At 46.2% G+C, this 17,757-nt stretch overlaps 1 protein-coding gene across 15 annotated transcripts in view; it reads right to left on the bottom strand.

Annotated features, from left to right (window-relative positions):
• The window catches only part of USP28 (ubiquitin specific peptidase 28), a 31,751-nt gene extending 14,598 nt beyond the window's left edge, over positions 1-17,153 (bottom strand). For 3 of the 15 annotated variants that reach the window (XM_077306521.1, XM_077306513.1, XM_077306518.1), the window contains exons 1-10: positions 16,575-16,802; positions 12,035-12,112; positions 9,569-9,701; positions 8,756-8,873; positions 7,387-7,549; positions 6,742-6,828; positions 5,133-5,270; positions 4,705-4,778; positions 2,856-2,935; positions 2,345-2,493 (exon numbers count right to left, since the gene is read on the bottom strand). In XM_077306521.1, the coding sequence (XP_077162636.1) occupies positions 2,345-2,493; positions 2,856-2,935; positions 4,705-4,778; positions 5,133-5,270; positions 6,742-6,828; positions 7,387-7,549; positions 8,756-8,873; positions 9,569-9,701; positions 12,035-12,112; positions 16,575-16,589 (1,035 nt within the window). In that variant the 5' untranslated portion in view covers positions 16,590-16,802. Of the gene's footprint in view, positions 1-2,344; positions 2,494-2,855; positions 2,936-4,704; positions 4,779-5,132; positions 5,271-6,741; positions 6,829-7,386; positions 7,550-8,755; positions 8,874-9,568; positions 9,702-12,034; positions 12,113-15,637; positions 15,920-16,574; positions 16,810-17,052 lie in introns of those variants that run through there. The other 12 variants (XM_077306512.1, XM_077306517.1, XM_077306523.1 and 9 more) reach the window with 10 other exon arrangements.
• Between the last annotated feature and the right edge of the window lie 604 nt (positions 17,154-17,757).

The following is a 17,757-nucleotide window of genomic DNA, read 5'->3' as shown; positions in this document are numbered from 1 at the left end:
CTGGAACACAAGCAGATACGGAAAGGCCTTGAGAAGACAGGACGATGGAAGATTACCAGCCCTCGACACGGGACGCATACACACATGCAGGTACAGGACACATCTACACTATAGCCATTAGAAATGTTCGTCTCCGAAAGTAATGCCCAGTCCCCAGAGGGGAAAGCGATCAATGTCATCATGCTTAGAGACAGCATCGGTGAGTTGCTATTTCTGAGCCGATTTGGCCCAACTTTGGTATGTGTGTCTCGGAGGCTAAAAAGGGTTATTTCCTACAATCGCCACCGACAGGGCTTGGAGTCCCCCCCGCAGTCACGCCCACCTACTTGGGAAATCTCTCAACAGCTGCTCTAAAAGCCATGTTGGAGAAAGCCAGCCAACACTTCTGAAGCCCAGGCTTTTAATAGCTCTCCACCACCAACGACCAAGCCCTGCATGACGACAGAGCACACCCTCCTCGGGAGCTATCTGCAGCCAGCTGGCCCATTGTGCTCTTAAAACCCTAGATGGAAAAGTGGGGCCAAAGTGATCTGGAAAAGCATGTGTGTGTGTGAGAGGGGGGGGGGGTCTATTTCCAGTCTTTTACTATTCCTCAGCCTGTCTGTGGCGTTCACGGTCCCTCTGCAGCTGAAAAAGAAGAATTGGTTTCTATACCCTGCTTTTCACTGCTCAAAGGAGTCTCAAAGCAGCTTACAATCCCCTTCCCTTCCTCTCCCCACAACAGACACCCTGTGAGGGAGGTGGGGCTGAGAAAGCCCTGACATTACTGCTCTGTGGGGACAGCACTATCAGGGCTGTGACGAGACCACGGTGACCCAGCTGGCTGCATGTGGAGGAGGAGCAGCGAATCAAACCCAGCTTCCCAGATTAGAAGCCGCTGCTCTTAACTACACCACACTGGGGTCCTGTCAACAAAACCCAAGAGGTTTCCCCTCCCCCAGCTTCTGAAACTGATTTCAGGGTCTATTTGACCGCAACAATTAATCCGTACATTCTTTGTCTGAGAGTGGACTAAGAACCAGAAATAGCCCTGGTTTTGGTTCACTATAAAAACGTGTATTTTGAGAAAGAGCCAAGTGTTCAAATGGATCTCTTAAATGCCTCTTCTGATGTGCATAATAGGGACCTGGCCTAGACAGCCCAGGCCAGCCTCACCCTGTCAGATCTCAGAGATTAAGCAGGGTCAGTCCTTGTTAGCATCTGAATGGGACATCCAAGAAAGACCAGGGGGCAAGCCATGGCAAAGCCCCTCTCTGAACATCTCGTCTTGAAAGGCCCACGGGGTCCCTGCAAGGCAGCTGTGCCCTGACAGCACTTTCCACCCACACACATAATAGGGAAGAGGAAACAGAGCGAACTCTAATTAAAACAACGGTCAAGCTGCAAGTTCCCAACATGGTGGAGTAATTGTAAATACATCTTCCCAAGCCTGGGTGTCTAGGGAGTTAGATTAATGCTCATTTGCTAGCCCCAGAGGTATTTTCTGCAGCAATCTAAGGAACTCTGTGCACACACAGAAATGACTTTGTTGAGGAGCCAGCTTGGTGTAGTGGTTAAGAGCAGCAGAGAGCCTAGTTTGATTCCCCACTCCTCCTCCACATGCAGCCAGCTTGATGACCTTGGGATAGTCACAGTCCTGCTAGAGTTGTTCTCATATAGTTCTGTCAGAGCTCTCAGTCTGCATCTCTGTCTCAATTTCAAATTCTCCATGCAAACATGTCACGTGTGAAATGCTCTCAACCTTTTGCTAACCGCAAGAATGGATTTGGGGGAGGAGAGGGGAAGAACAGTCTTCCCAAAGCACTCTTCACTGTGCATTGATAAAACCCAAAATAATATCATTTGAAAATGTCAGAGAAAGCGCAGAATGTGATTGAGACATGATTTAAAATTAGAGAGGCAGATCAGAGAAAGAATTAAAAAGTCAGAATGAAATTGAAGCATACACTAAGAGGGAAAAATATAAATTATGAAAAAGGCATACCATAAAGCTAAGCACTGTACTTTTACCCTCCGAAAATATGGAGGCAGTAGTTCTCCCCCTACTCAGGTACAGGTTGGCTTCAATAAAAAGAGAGAGACTTTATCACATTTAAAAACACAAGCAGACTCCTTCAAAAGTTGAACTTCCCAATGTAGGTTATGCAATAGAAGCATGCTAGCTTTATATATCACTACAACAGTGGATCGCTAAGCAAATATACATTTCATGTATTTCATGACACTGCAGCGACATGGGCCTAACTGGACTCTTCCTGCTTTGACATTTGCGGAGTCCAACTGCTGGGCTGCTGTGGAAATACTGCAGGGCAGAGTGGAAAATCCAGCCATATGTACCACTGACCTCTTGCCCGTATTTCACTGATGGATCAGAAGGTGGCGATTCAGTCTCCCTCTCTATCATGGCTCCTTCCAAACACTCGTTCAAGTTCTTATAACCGTTTACCTGCAGGGGATACTGGCCAAAGGTCTCGATTTTGGAAAAGGTCTTGCCTAAACAGAGGGGAAGAGAGTCACAAGCCAGTCTGCAAAGAGCAGGTCTCTTTAAAGATGATGCTACCTGGGTTTGGACCACTGTGAGACAGACTGGAGGGGACACTGGCCTGCTCCAACATGGCTTCTTCTTATTTTTATTTTATTAGATTTTTTATACTGTCCTCCCATACAGCCCAGGATGGGTTACGTGGAACATCACAGGATATACAGAACATCATATAAAAGATAACAGTTGAAACATAATGTAGCAGTAACAATTCTAACAGTGAAATAAAGTTTGGCAGTAATATGTTTAACAAATTACCATGATTAATCCATTATGTTCTTAAGATGTTCATGAACACATTGCTCCAGCTTACCTTCATGAATCCCTTCAGTTAAAAAAGTCCCATAAAAAAGTTGAACCATTGGGTTTTCAGACTTGTCCTGGGGGCTACTGCTGAAGACACAAGCACAAGTTCAGCATAAGCAGGGATACGGACTTCACAAGTGAGATTTTGAAGGCTCATTAAAAATAGTAGACAGGGGCACATTTTCAAAAGAAACCAAGCAAGTCACAGCAGTATAACTACAGGACCGGAAGTGTATATAACGCTGATTTCTCAGTTTATAAGGGAAATAATGAAGCTCTAATGCAGGGGTAGTCAAACTGCGGCCCTCCAGATGTCCGTGGACTACAATTCCCAGGAGCCCCTGCCAGCGAATGTAGTCCATGGACATCTGGAGGGCCGCAGTTTGACTACCCCTGCTCTAATGCAAATGTTCACCAAAGCTGCAAGGTGTGTCTGGGCTGTCTCCTCAACTGCAGAATAAGGCTGCTCAAGAAAAGGTTTCCTTGCTTGTAGAAAGCAAAACAAGCATGTCATGAAGTCGAGGCTAGAACCTTCCCTTTCCCCACCTGCTGGTCTTCAATCTGCAGAATGGGAGGAGTTGCTGGCCATGTCCGTCCCCACCTGTGTCTGGTTGGACCCCCAGATCCACACAATCCACAAGAGCTTCACCAGCATTCTATTTGCCAAAGAGAAGTGGGCTGAGGTCGGTTTTTGTCCCCCACACTGCTGTAGGCTTCCTGGAGCTCAAAAGTCTCCCCAGAGCTGAAATTAGTTCTCTTAGGAGAGTGATCTATATATACCCCCCCCCCAATGGCAAACAGCAGCTTCTGTACTCTTTTAAGATGGGGCAAAATGTTAAGTACGTCCGCCTATCATATCTATGACTAAACTGAGTCTATTGTACTTTAATCTTATCACTGGAAAAGACTATCCCAATAGGAAAGGTTGAAGGCAGCAGGAAAAAAGGAGGAGCCAACATGAGACGGATTGACACTATCAACCAAGCCACAGTCTGTGAGACCTGAGCAAGGCTGTTAATAGGGGCATTTTGGAGGTCATTAATTCACAGGGTTGCTGTAAGTTGGAAGCGATCCGACTGCAGTTAGCACAGACCATCAAATCTGCTGCTCAACAACACAAACATTTCAAGTGGCTCATCTGAGCTGATTTCTCAAGCAGCATAGCTCAGGTGTGGTAAGCACCCCGATGAGACCCACAAATGTTATAACTTGAGGCATTTGTCAAACACTCTGGGAAGAAAATTGGATGGCACTGAACTCCTGGAGTTGCTGAGCTGGCTCCCAAGACTGCACTCCGCCATCAGTGACTCTTAACTCTTTCACTGAGGGGAAGGATTAATCATTTTCAATACTGTCTTTAACTGTTCAACTTTTTAAATATTTATGTGCACCAACTGGATGGGGGCCCCAACTGGATGGAAAGGAAGCATTCAAATGTTTTAAATAAATAAAAGGAGGCCTTGTGCTAGAAGAAAGTACCACTGTTAGCATAACAGGCATATGGACACAAGAATGATAGAACTGCATAACATCAGGTAAACAGGAAGTATTCAAAACTGGGCATGTTATTCAGTTTGGAAATGTCCACATTTCCCTGGAAAATGAGCTTTATCATGCATGAAACACAAGCTGGCTTTATTCAAAGGCCCCACCCATGAAAGTCTTCTCCCCCCTCTCCATAATGGCCATGAGCAGATTGCTAGAGAGGCAGCCAATAAACTTGTTTTAGCACTGGAGACAGATACCTCCCTGATGAGAAGTAACTGGCATGATCCAGCAACACCCTGCCCAGTGAGAAGATGAAGTTCAGTGCCCTCCCACCCAGCAAATAGCAAAGGAAGCACCTCAGGACTCACTTGCCATTCACAGCCACCTGGAAAGCATCCTCCAGCCAGTCCAGGAGTTTGTGGGTGAACTCACTCACATCTTGCTAGAAAGAACCAAGGATCAGAGAGTCAATTATTGCCAAAAGAGCACAAAATGGGCAGAATCCCCCCCACACACACTCCAATCGCAGTTTGGAGACTAGAAGTAACCTCTGCAGGTAATGGGAGTGGCGGTGGCTATCTGATATCAGGGCTGAAAATACAGGAGACTTCTGCCTCCTCCAATCCACCCATACTGACTTTTGAGCTGCCCCCTCCCCTGCGCTTGACAGAGGTCTGGCACAGACCAGGCCTGAGGGAGACATGAGCTTCTCTAATTGCATCCTGGGGAAGCAAGGGTGTGGAACAGCTGTGGGCAATACGGGAGCACACAAACAAGCAGAGGAGCCACGGCTGACCTGCTGCTCATCAGGAGATCTGAAGGCACCCCTCAGGAGTTCTAGCGCTGCTGTAGGGTCTACAAATTTACGGACTGTTCCTAGCATTAAGGCAAAGAGACACTGCAGGTCCTGCATGAATGCAATGTTCCTCTTCCTCTGCAAGAAGGAAAACAGGTATTATCAAATTACACATTATGAGAGAGGGCGAGTTTACAAAACCAATTATGGGACAGCAAGTCTGCTGGTACCTGAGGAAGCATCTGAAGAAGAGCTGTTTTTTGTACCCCTCTTTTTACTACCTGAAGGCGTCTCAAAGTGGCTGGCTCACCAGACAACATAGGGTGACACCTGATCCAGCCATACATTAAATAAAGCAACATTTATGGGCGAGTAGTCAATAATTCACACAGTTATGACCATTAAAATATTACCAAGTTCAAAATGTTAAACGAAACTCTTGATGTATTCTGTATTTGTTATATTCAAAGTGTAATAAGTCTAAGAAATTACATTACATAATAAAACATACTAAAAAAGCCATAAGCCGAAATGTAACTAACTAAAAATAAATTGCCTTCCCTTCCTCTCCCTACCCCAGACACCCTGTGAGGCAATTGGGACTGAGAAGGCTTGAAGAGAACTGTAACTGGCCCAAGACCCCCCAGCTGGCTGCATGTGGAGTGTGCAATCAACCCAGTTCTCCAGATTAGAGGCTGCCACTCTTAACCACAACACCAAGCTGGGGCTCCCTTTGTGGATGAGACCCATGGAGTGTGGCCCTCTGATCCTCACAGCTGATATCCTGCCAGGGCATCACCTCCAAATGCCTAGGTGGAAGTCATGATATCAGATATTTATCTACTCTTAGCTTACCCAATTCTATATTGTTCTTTCCCTGAAGAAAACATGGCAAGCCTCTTCATGAGAGCCTCCTTACTGTCAGCATTCTGGCCAACAAGTGCCACAGGCAACAAATGGGCATCACTTCCTAAGACTGTCCCAGTCCTGCATCTTGGCCTTGTTCCATGGCCTCTTGTGCCTACACTGCAGAAGACAAGTTGCCTTCTTCTCCTGCTCCCCAGGCACAACAGCTCTCAACTGCTTTCATGGCACCTCTGAGTCACGGAAGTCCAGAATCAAAGCAGATTTTTCCAATTTGAACAGCATGGCTCAGCCCGGGTTAACTGAGCAGAAGTCTAGTTTTTAAAAACAGGATCCGATTAGTGGCTAACCGGATCGGGGACAGCTAGCCATGCAGCCAAGAAGAAGTTTTCCTGGGATGCCTCTTGTTGGTCATGCAGAAATGCCGAATCAAGAAGCGCTGGAAAGCTTTTACATAAGAACATTTGGCATTCACTGCAATATTCAGAAGAATTTGCACACTCTCAAAAAATAAATGCCAAAATCAGAGAGATTCTTAATGCATTACGCTGACAAAATAAAAATCATTAATTATAAATCCATTTATAGATCAGGATATGATGAAGTTATCTTTGTTCTGAGAGGTACACTGGAACCCAGCTTCAAACACTCTGTAGCACAAGCCAATTCTACCTACATCCAACCCCAGTTGCAATGCAAAGATCTAGAAAGGAAGGCACTCCCCCATCACTCCAGGAGCACTCACACTGCGGCTTTGACAGTTTTCAAAGACGTTGTCTGGAACGGAGTAGCCAAGGACCAGATGTCGGAATTCTGGCAAGTGGAAAAGAGACTGACACACACACACACAAATTAAAATTTAAACATTGCCTTCTCTGAGCAAAGTAATATGAAATCAGTTCTGTACAGACACCACCCTTCGAAAACATGACAATTATCATAGCAGCTTCAGAAGTTATGTGTTCCCTAAGCGGAAAGCACTTGTGTAGGACAATACTGATCGGACTTTAGGGTGCTTTCATCCTAGCAGAGATCCCTCGTGGCAGGGTTACACCTGCCCTCCCCTACGGAGGAGCCACTTGCTCTCCTCTGTCCACCGTGAAGGGGATCCCTGTGGTCCTTTCCCTCTCCCCCATCTCACAGAAGGCAGGAAAAACACTGGCCCTTGTTGATTTATCTTATGTGGGTGACACATACGGATCTCATACACACATTGCAGGAGGGAGCCATAATATCAGCTATACTTCTGGCATCCATCCCTCAGTAATAGTAACAAACGTACTCCGAGGGAAATTACATTCTACTAGAGTCACTCAGCTGCCCTTGGAAAGCACAGCCCAAATACAACTACAAGCCCAAAAGCCGCTTGGAAATATCAGCCCAAACCCACCTGTATGACCGCGCTGAACCAGCAAGTATTTCCAATGTTCCTCATTCCGACAGGCCAGGCGTCTGTTCTCCTCCATCCATTCTGGCCGACGCTCTCCCCCCAGACTTCACACCGTTTTCTTTTGGGACGATTTTTACTTCCTGCTGCACTTGCCTCATGAGCTCTGCAGAAAACACAGGGCATCAAAATGAAGGAACCATGCTGTGTTACCAAGGGGTTCAAACTCCTTTTGTTTCAGGTAAGCCCCCCAGTGTAAATTCCCTTGCTCCTGATGGGACATATAAGGTAAAGGTAAAGGTATCCCCTGTGCAAGCACCGAGTCATGTCTGACTCTTGGGGTGATGCCCTCTAGCGTTTTCATGGCAGAATCAATACGGGGTGGTTTGTCAGTGCCTTCTCCAGTCATTACCATTTTACCCCCCAGCAGCAAGCTGGGTACTCATTTTACCGACCTCGGAAGGATGGAAGGCTGAGTCAACCTTGAGCCGGCTGCTGGGATTGAACTCCCAGCCTTATGGGCAAAGCTTTCAGACGGCTGCCTTACCACTTTCTATGTAGATGGGACATATAGAGAGGGAGAAATGTCTCTGGTAAAGATGGCTCTCCGCCCCCTTCCTGCCCTCAGAGCAGGAAACCATGATAAGTCTGTAAGGCTGCCAGGATCAGCTACACAGGATGTGTGTGCGGAGAGAAGACCACCAGTGCCAGCATGGTGTGGAGGTTAAGAGCGGCAGCCTCTAATCTGGAAAACTGGGTTTGATTCCCTTCTCCACATGCAGCCCACTGGGTGACCTTGAACTAATCACAGTTCTCTCGGAGCCCTTTCAGGCCCACCTACCTCAACGGGTGTCTGTTGTGGGGAGAGGAAGGTAATCTGTTTTGAGACTCCCCCGGGGAGTGCAAAGCGGAATATTAAAAAAAACTCTTCTTCTTCAGTGTCCGCCCACATCATCAGATCATCAAAAGCTAAGTGGGTTTGGCCCTGATTAGAACTTGGATGGGAGACCTCCAGGTCGCTATGCAGAGGCAGGCAATTTCAAAACCACCTCTGAACACCTTTTGCCTGGAAAGTCCTAGAGGGTCACCATAATTTGGATGTGATTTGACGGCACTTTCCGTGATCCGTACGCACAAACAGGAATGTTTATTGCAATACATACATTCCAAGTTATCTGAAACGGCTACATGGAAAGCAGGAATGAGTCATTTGCCTCCGTGAATCAGAAATAAACAGATTGTTGAGACAAACAAAAACAGCCAATGCAGATAGTTCTTCCAGAGAGTAAATAAAGCTACTTTATCATGGAAGGCCCTTTACTGAAACATACCAAAAGAAGAAATACCAAAAGAAGAAAAATATATAGCCTACACATTCGCTGTTGCCTTCGAATCTGCTAGGACAGCGCAAATAGCTGGAAAGTTCTGGCTTCTCGATGGGATGCATTTCTGCAGATCAGCTTGGTTATGTGGAACTGGATCAATTGTACCTGGAAACAAATGCAACCATCAGGAGCTAGGGGCAATAAAGGTGCTCCCTCAAAGCAAACACATCCTTTCCCTAGCAGGTTCTTGCAGAGAGAAACTACAGTTAAACACTGTTCTGAAGCTATTTCCATGCTGCTCCCCTCTCCCACAGAATGAATCAAGAGAATCAGACGATCCACAGGGAGCCTGTGGACTTGCTTCAATGTCTGTGAAGTGTTGGATTGAGACCATGCATGCAGCCAGTAAAGTAACTAACCTGTAACCAAGTAAAAAAGCTCTTTTCCTCATATAATACAATTGCTCTGCTCTTGTCCACAGTTAACAAAAACAAGGTGATCTCAAAGTTCCTTTCCAATACCTCATATGTTTATGCCATTAACATTAATAGTTTACCATTCCTCACCAAGACTCAAGGAGGATTACACAGCCAATATGACCAACCCATTAATAATTTCAGAAGCAATCAACATGTAGGTCTTTACTTTAAGCTGCCTTGATCCTAAAGGGAAGATGGCTACAAATGTCTTAATCGATAAATTGAGCTATTTCCAATTAACTCCCTCCAGAGCAGTCTCTTTGTATAACGACTAAGCTTCCGAGACTGGTTTTTACATCCTGCATCTAACTTCCCTGATTAAATGTGCCAGTGATAAAAGCATTCCACGTGAAGGATACTCCAACAAAGGAGGCCGCCTACTTGTCTCCTGCTCTTTGTTAGCACTGCTCCCTTCACAGTCAGATGGTTCCGAAGCAGACAGTTCTTGGCCTGACTCTTTTGGGTGACCCTCAGTGAGGATCTCCACAGCATCCATCAAGTCCCCATCAGCAGCCTAATGACAGAAAGAACATACTGGGAATGTAAACCATGCTTAGCATTCAAAGTATAAAAAAAGATGTATCATTTGTACATTAAGTCCAGTTAATAAGCAAGGAGAAGAAGGCGAGCAGAAGCATCCCGATTAAAAATTGTGGCAGAATGCAAAGTTTTATGGATTACTGTAATGGTGATGTTGCTCAGGCCTTTGAAAATAACCACTGCACTACCTTTAGTATGATTCAGAGAGCTAATGGATCTGAGAGTTTATGGAAATGCAGCTCAAACTATTATTCAGTATGTATTTATAGTCAGCTTATCTCACTGAGTCTTTTAAATGTAACACACTGCTTCATTAATAGTCAACTGATCTCACTGAACTGTATGTAGGATACATAGATTAATTTGTTTATAATCTGCTTAACTTGCTGAAGACTGAGACTTGTAAATCCCATATGAAGTATCAGCAGCCTCCTGTCCTAACCCTTGAAGATCAAGTCACGCACCATAAAAGAGGGTGGGGGGGGGGCTGTTGGTAGGGTCCTAGTCTTCTACACAGCCTGCTTCTCTGCTGGGCATTGGTTGGTGAGCAGCAGCTGGGCTTGGTGAAAGGGGAGCTGCTGGAGAGGGTGGCTCTTTCCCTCTAGTCCCTCACTCTCTATTCTACTACCCTGGTTTTCTTTATGCCAGAAGAAGAGTGAGACAGCCAAGAGGGGCACTGTGTGGCAGGGTCAAAGGAGGAAGAGGGAATGGAATAATGCCAACTTATTCTGGAGGTCCTCCAACAGCAGCTGCGACCCCTGGCAAAATGCGATCCAAGTGGGAACCCCCAGCCAGCTAGAGCCCTTGCAGGGCAATGACCCTGCCCATTTTCTTGGCACAGGTGGAGGGCACCATGACATCCACCAACAGTGTGTTTTGGGGAGGAATGACTGTTTATATGTCGACAGGAAAATAAATGGTAAACATATCTGGTGACAAACATTTACATCCCTAAAACAATAAAATAACGTTTGCACGTCAGACAACAGGTATATTTCAGGTCACAACGACTGGGCTGAGTATGAGTGACACACTCAAGAAGAATAACATGAAGAACCCGAGGCATTCAATAACAATTCCTATACAAGGTATTTTCATCGATATTTGTTTAAATGCAAACATTTTTGGCAGCAATCTATATGCTATAATTTATGTAGAATGTTTCTATGCTGCCTCTATGCTGCTTGAACTGGCTTATGATTAAAAACACCACCGCACAGTGTAAAAAGAGCAAGCTGCTTCAAAAAGTCAGTGTTTGAGCCAAAACAAGCCATTGAAAACAACACAAGCCATAATGCGTTATAAAATTTACCCTGATACCCAAGCATGTTGGTAGTCCTTGTTTGTGACAATATGAGATTGTTTCTACTCAAAATATATTATTATTATTATTATTATTATTATTATTATTATATTATTTTTATTATATTTATATTTATACCCCGCGTCCCCCCGAAGGCTCGAGGCGGCTTACATAACCCCGTCCCCTAAAACCATAAAATGACAAAATCCGATAATTTACAGTAATGGCAACAGCGATGGCATAATCTACTCATTGCTCTCCGCATCCTCAACTACAGGAGGGGGGTGATGCTCTCTACTTTCCTTTTTAGAAAACTGGTACTTAATATCTTTTCTCCGAATTTTCAAATGGCAAAAATTATGACATATTCACTAACATACAACAGGATGCAACAGTTGGCAACTTCACCTCAAGTATTTGCAATTTTGCTGTGGAAAATGAAGGCTTTTATATATAAAACTCTATACATATATTTTAATTTTAAATGATGCCTTTTATGTGTTAAAGCAGAGAAGCAAGTTTGATAGAAGTTTTACCTAAATGTCAGGGGGGGAGGGGTCCTCAATGACTTCAAATATTCTGGAATTTTTACATCTCTAATAAAACCCCGTCAGTCCAGAATTAGCATCACAGTCAGAATAGACTGTTGCAAGCCCTTGGAGGGAAAATTCAAGTTCTAAGCAATAATAACTGCAGAAACCGTAAAAACAGAAGGCAGGTAGAAGTGGGAAAAGGGGTGTGTGTTAAAGGGGTTTGTGGTGCAGCGAAGCAGGGAGGCATCTAATTAAGAATGATCAAACAGGCCTGATTTACATAGAATCATAGAGTCAGAAGGGACCTCCTGGGTCATCTAGTCCAACCCCATGCACCATGCAGGACACTCACCACCCTATCGCTCATCCACTGTCACCCTTACAGACCCACACTGTATATTTAAACCTAAATTAGCAGACATTGTGGCAGGAAATTCTGCAAAATGACTAAATAACACAAAGAGTACTCACCTTCAGGGTTTCGTGGAGAACAGAAAGATCCTGAATCCCTGTGATCTCTCTCAGCTGGTTTATAAGCATGCTGGAACTCTACATTCAAACAGTCCCAAGAAAGAAAACAAGAAGATAATCTTACTGGCAAAACAAGGCCTAATAAAGATGATTTTGCTGTATACCCCCTGGGATTGTTATATAATTTTAGAAAGAAGATTCAGAAGAACGTGTCAGCCGGCCTGTGCATTTTGCATGATTAAAAGTTCCCTGTTATTACGTATTCGCTTTAAGACTACTAACTCAAAAGAAGTGCCATGCAGGCGGATGGGGGGAGGGCATTGTATATCCGTTCCACTCAAATGTTTTTGTACACAGCATATTTATTTTTATTTATTCGTGTACATTATATACCCCCTCTCACTGTGACATATCAGTACCACATCCAATCAACAGATAAATTCCTATAGGGATCGCTTGTACCTATGAACTTTTAAATTTAAAAAGTCCTCCTTACTATGCTGAATGTAGGGACCCTGGAAATGGATGCAGGGGCTTTACCGGTGCCACACTCTACGTTGGTCCAACCACAGGTCTAAAACATTGGTGACAAACATACTTCCTCATTGTCATGCTGTTAGCTTCAATGTTATACACCTGCTCTGGACTAGAGTAAGAGTTCTGCCCAACTCAAAAGTTGGCAGACTCCAGTACCTGTGTGTGTATGTGTGTCTGCGCACACCCATCAAGTCATAGCCAACTTATGGCAACCTCAAAGGAATTTCAAGGCAAAAGACTTAACAGATAGCAACTTTGGACTAGGGTTGAACCCTTCGGAGTCCAAAGTGGCCGTTCGCGCCTGAAGCAGCCAGTGCTACGCTGTGGAGGGGAGGTGTGGGCACCCATGCCTCCTCTCCACCCCTGTGGCACTGGCTGCTTTGGGTGCGAATGGCTGCTTCGGGCGCCAAAGCACCCAACCCTACTCTGGACTTCCTGGGGGGGGGGTCTCCCTTCCAAATGCTAACCAGAGCCAGCCCTGATTAGCTTCCATGATCTTATGAGACCAGGCTAGCTCTGCCACTCTAACCCAACTTGCAGCTTCCTAACAGGCTTAGGGCGCTGCCTGGGGCAGAACGTTTCAAATACCACAGGACCAAAGCTAAAGGGCAGGAGGCTAGTGGCCCATGTGTTCATTTCCCCCCCCAAAGCAGCAGCGCATGCCGTGGGACATATAAGGAGCCCGTGGAATCTGCAGGGGCGTAAGAGCTATTTTAAGCTGCCTGCGCATGCTATTTCAGTTTGTCATATCTCACACACAACAAGGTGCCAGATATGCTCAGCACTCCAGACCTGCTCTGCCAGGCTGCCCAACGGCCACCTGGTTACTAGAATTACGATTGTCTTTCTTGACTGTTCTACGGGTCCAAAAAGTAGGTAGATAATGGCATCTTATGGCACAGCAGGATCAAAGCTATAGCGTGTCCAAGAGGAAGATTTATTTCGAGCAGCTGTCTGGAGGATTCCATTCAGTTCAAGCATGAAGCTTCCTGGGTCAGCAACCAGGTCCTTTTCATTCCAAAGGTTTTAAAAAGAAGATTGCCAACCATTGTTTTTCAGAAATGTGAAGAAAGCATCCATTTAATGTCTTGATCCAGAAATGAAACCAAGCTTCATTGGTACAGATCAGGTACTTACTTATTTAAACGCATATACACACACATGAATATAAATATAAATAAATAAATATAAATAAATACCCTACACCGAATGGGTGGGAGCTAATTAATTTGTTATATATTTTTAAAATTTGTGAAACATTTATCACGTGATCAGATCATATATGGTCATGTCAGCTTGCTCCCCCTTCCCAAAATGTCCAGTGATGGAGCTGGAGGGGGAGGGGACAGGAGGGGTCCCCGGATGGGCATGTCCACAGCTCTGCTTCCCAACCGCATTCTGCACCATTGTGCCGCCTCTGGGGTTTCTTGAAGGCTGAAGAATGTTTCAGGGGTTTCTCAGTGGTAAAAAGGTTGAGGAAGGCTGCACTACACACACACTTATCCTCACTGCCCAAGGCAGTTTACACATCTTAAATGAAAACTGAAAATTAATAAAATAACATCCCAAATAAACCTTCTCCCCTAATGTTGCTTGCTGTTCACACCCTATTGTAGATCCCAGCTAACAAAACGGCGTTATACTACCTCTTGAAAACTTCTGGAGACTGCCTCCCCACCCTCACCCACAGGAATCTTGTTCCATGAAGTGGAGGCTCCTGAAGAAAAGATCTGGCTCAGCCTTTCTTAACTTTTTACCATTGAGAAAACCCTGAAATATTCTTCAGGCTTCGAGAAACCCTTACGTGATGCGACTGTGCAGAATATGGTTGGGAAGCTGAGTTGTGTACATGCCCACCTGAAGTCTACCTCCTCCAGGCCTACTGTTGGTCATTTTGGGGGAGGTTGACATGACCATATGTGGCCATATCACGCAATAAGTGTAACAAATTCACAAAATATAGGAGAAATTAATTCCCACCATAAAAAAACCCACGGTTTCATGAAACCCTGGTTAAAAAAGCTGGGTGTGGGCTCTGGTTTGTGGCAGGTGGGCTACATTAAGTGGGGGAAATAGTCACCAGGTGGCAGCCGGAATACTGCAGGCGCCAAATGATAGACCATCTTTTAGACATGGGTATAACTAGGCAGTAAATGGCTTTAAAAGTTGAGACCATGCCCTTCAATGGGAATTGCATCTCACTGTTTTGCAATAAGTGAGGGGCAAAGCTGCTTTTGGGGCCTTCATAAATCTAGCAACAATTACAGGGTCATGTCTAAAGAAGTAACATGCAGTGAGCATCAGCACCTGTAGGCAAGCTGCAAAGTACTTTCTATAATAACAGGAACATGATCACTCCTCAACAATGCTCTGGTCTGCCAAAATGTTGTCTACTCCTCACAAAAATCATTTGATCTCATCTTGAATGACATCATTAAAAATTAGTATTGGACCACGCTTACTGATCATTGAAACAAGCCACTAAAAAGGAAAGGATTTCCACCACATCGTGGCATGGCACAATATTAGTCACCTTAAATAAGATTAAAAGTGACACATAATAGTGATGAAGATTCATTACCAGTTGGTCACAACACAGAAATACCCGGGCTAGTCACTGTGAATGTTTGCTTTTAAACAAACACCAACATCAACATCAAAGCATGAAAATCTTGTGTTCAGACAAGATGCTCAAACCTAACACATTATGTACTTTATCACATTTATAAACACGTTTCTCACGAAATAAAAATCAAAAGCACAACATTAATGCCTTTTTCTTTTTAACGCCAGCTCCACAGCTGGGTTTCCACCATCAGGAGAGGGCTGACTCCTCATCTAGACCCAACCCACTTCTTGAGTTGAAGAAGACACCTGGCAGACACCATGGGAAGGAAGGTCACCGACAAAGGAAGAAATAATATCCAAACCCATCACGTTTCATCAACAGACAGAATAGCTGAGCTGCCCAAGGCACCACCACAACCCAGAACACCATCTCATGCTTCAAGGACCTTCAAAACTACTCGTCCAAACTGGAATCGTGCCTTCCCGTATCAACTGTACCTGCATAGTATTTTGCTTTCCTGCTATTTGACTGCTAGGGTGTCACCAGTGGCAGTAGCTTTGCCCCCACCAGAAGCAGGCAATTCACATTTCTTTGTATTGACGAAGGGTGTAGTGGACCAATGGTATCAACAGACCAACTATTCCCCAGATGGCACTTTCCTATCTTATCAATTGCAGAAGATTCTTCAGATGAACTGGTAGTATTATGAGAACAGGATGTTATTTTGCCAAGAAATAAGTGAACTGAAGCTAAAAGACAGAAGCAACAGATTTGCAATGTACTTATGCCTCAAAAAGAAACAAAGCTGATCTTTTCCATTTTCCCTGGTCCCATGTCCCAGGGCCTTCCCTTGCTAATTTGTGAGAGACACCTGACATTGACAACTACTGGATCGATTTAATACATCCCTAAATACTATGAAAACACTGCAGACAAAATAAATTCTGGATAACCAGCAACAACTGAAAGACCCATATCCATGAGAACTTCACTCCTGAAGTTGTTTGAATTTTCCAAGGCACAAATTAAAAGTAAAACCTTTTAGACAAGAAAGAACAAGTCAAACGCAGGCACAGGATAAAACTCCTCAAAACGGACATGGAGATGGATGCATGCAGAAGTGGTGGAGATGACGGGCAGCCCCCCCCCAACTGGATACACTTTAAATCAGCCTTTCCTACTCTTACTGTAAAAGTAGAACAGGAACTGAAAACATAACACCATAATAAAATTAACACCCTGCCACGCCCCTATCGACCCTCCCCATGTTCAAGGGTGGCCAAACTATAGCTCTCCAGGTATCCATGGACTACAATTACCATGAGCCCCTGCCACCAGGGGCACGTGGTATTTGTAGTCCATGGACACCTGGAGAGGCGTAGTTCGGCCACCCCTGCATGTCTTAAACGCAGAAACCTTCAGAAGAACCCAAACCTGACAAAGCTTCATTGCCTTTGACCGCCGCCCTCTTTCCCGCGGCAGAAAAGGGCTCTGGCCCCGGACAAAGCGCAGCGGCTCTTCAGCCCCAAGGGCTCCCCTGCGCCTGCAGCGAGGCCAAGCGGAGGCCTCGGAGCCCCAGGGAGGCAAGAGCACCCCCCCCCCCGGTCTCCTTGCTCCAGCTGGGCGCAGAGGTTAAGGGCAGCGGGCCCCAGTCTGGAGAGCGGGGGGACCTGGGCCATCCCCAGTTCCCTGCGGGCTGCTCTCACGGAACAGTTCTCTCGGAGCTCCCTCAGCCCCCCTCCCCCTCGGAGACTCCTGGGGGAAGAGGGGCGTGCCTTCCCCTCTCTCCCCCCCCCCCCCCCGGTTCTTCTGGTCGCCCCCTGGACGGCCTCGGGCAGCCAAGAAGCAGGGAGGGGGGGCGGGGGCCCCTGCTCGCTCTCTCCCGCCCCCCCCCCCCCCCGACTCCCCTCACCCTCCGGGCTGGCGGCGTCGCCCTGCTGGGCCGCGGGAGCTGCTCGGCCGTCCTGCCCCGCACGAGCCTCCGCCGAAGCCCCGCCCCCCGGCAGCACGAGAGCGACGCGCCGGCGCCACGCCCCCAGCGCCCCTCCGCCAATCACGCGCCGCTCCTGTCCTCCCTCCCCCCCTCCCCGCGGCTGGGCGGGAAAAAGCGCCGCCCCTCCCCCTCCCCCTCCGGGCCCGTTTTTGGAAAGGGCGATTTTAGCGGAGGGAAAGAAAAGGGAAAAGGGAAAAGGGCGCTGAGGCGACGGCCGCCTTTTGAAATAAAGAGCTAATCTCATTGAAACGGAACGGTTTCAAAGGGAAAACGGAGACAAAAATGAATGCATAACATGAAGAAGAAAATACAAATGAAATGAAATTAAATGAAAGGGGGGGGGCGATGAGCGGATGGTCTCCTCAGCCGGGGGGGGGGGGGCGGGAATGAATCCTATAAAGACACCCAAATTGCCTAATCCGTAAGATTAAATGGCAGCCGACGGACAAAGGGGATCTTCCCGCCGGCCCCTTGGCGAGCTGGGCCCAGCCAGGTGGGAAGCCGCAGGCCCTGCCGAGGAAGCTCCTGGGGGGCTCTCAGCCTCGCCTACCTCGCAAGGCTGTTGTGAGGGCAAAATGGAGGGGGGAGAAAGAGGCCAGCTCCCCTTTACGGAGAAAGGCGGGA

This window comes from Paroedura picta, chromosome 12, assembly GCF_049243985.1.
Source record: "Paroedura picta isolate Pp20150507F chromosome 12, Ppicta_v3.0, whole genome shotgun sequence".
Classification (NCBI taxonomy): domain Eukaryota; kingdom Metazoa; phylum Chordata; class Lepidosauria; order Squamata; family Gekkonidae; genus Paroedura; species Paroedura picta.
Note: the sequence above shows the minus strand (reverse complement) of the source record. Positions and strands in the feature narration are given on the sequence as shown.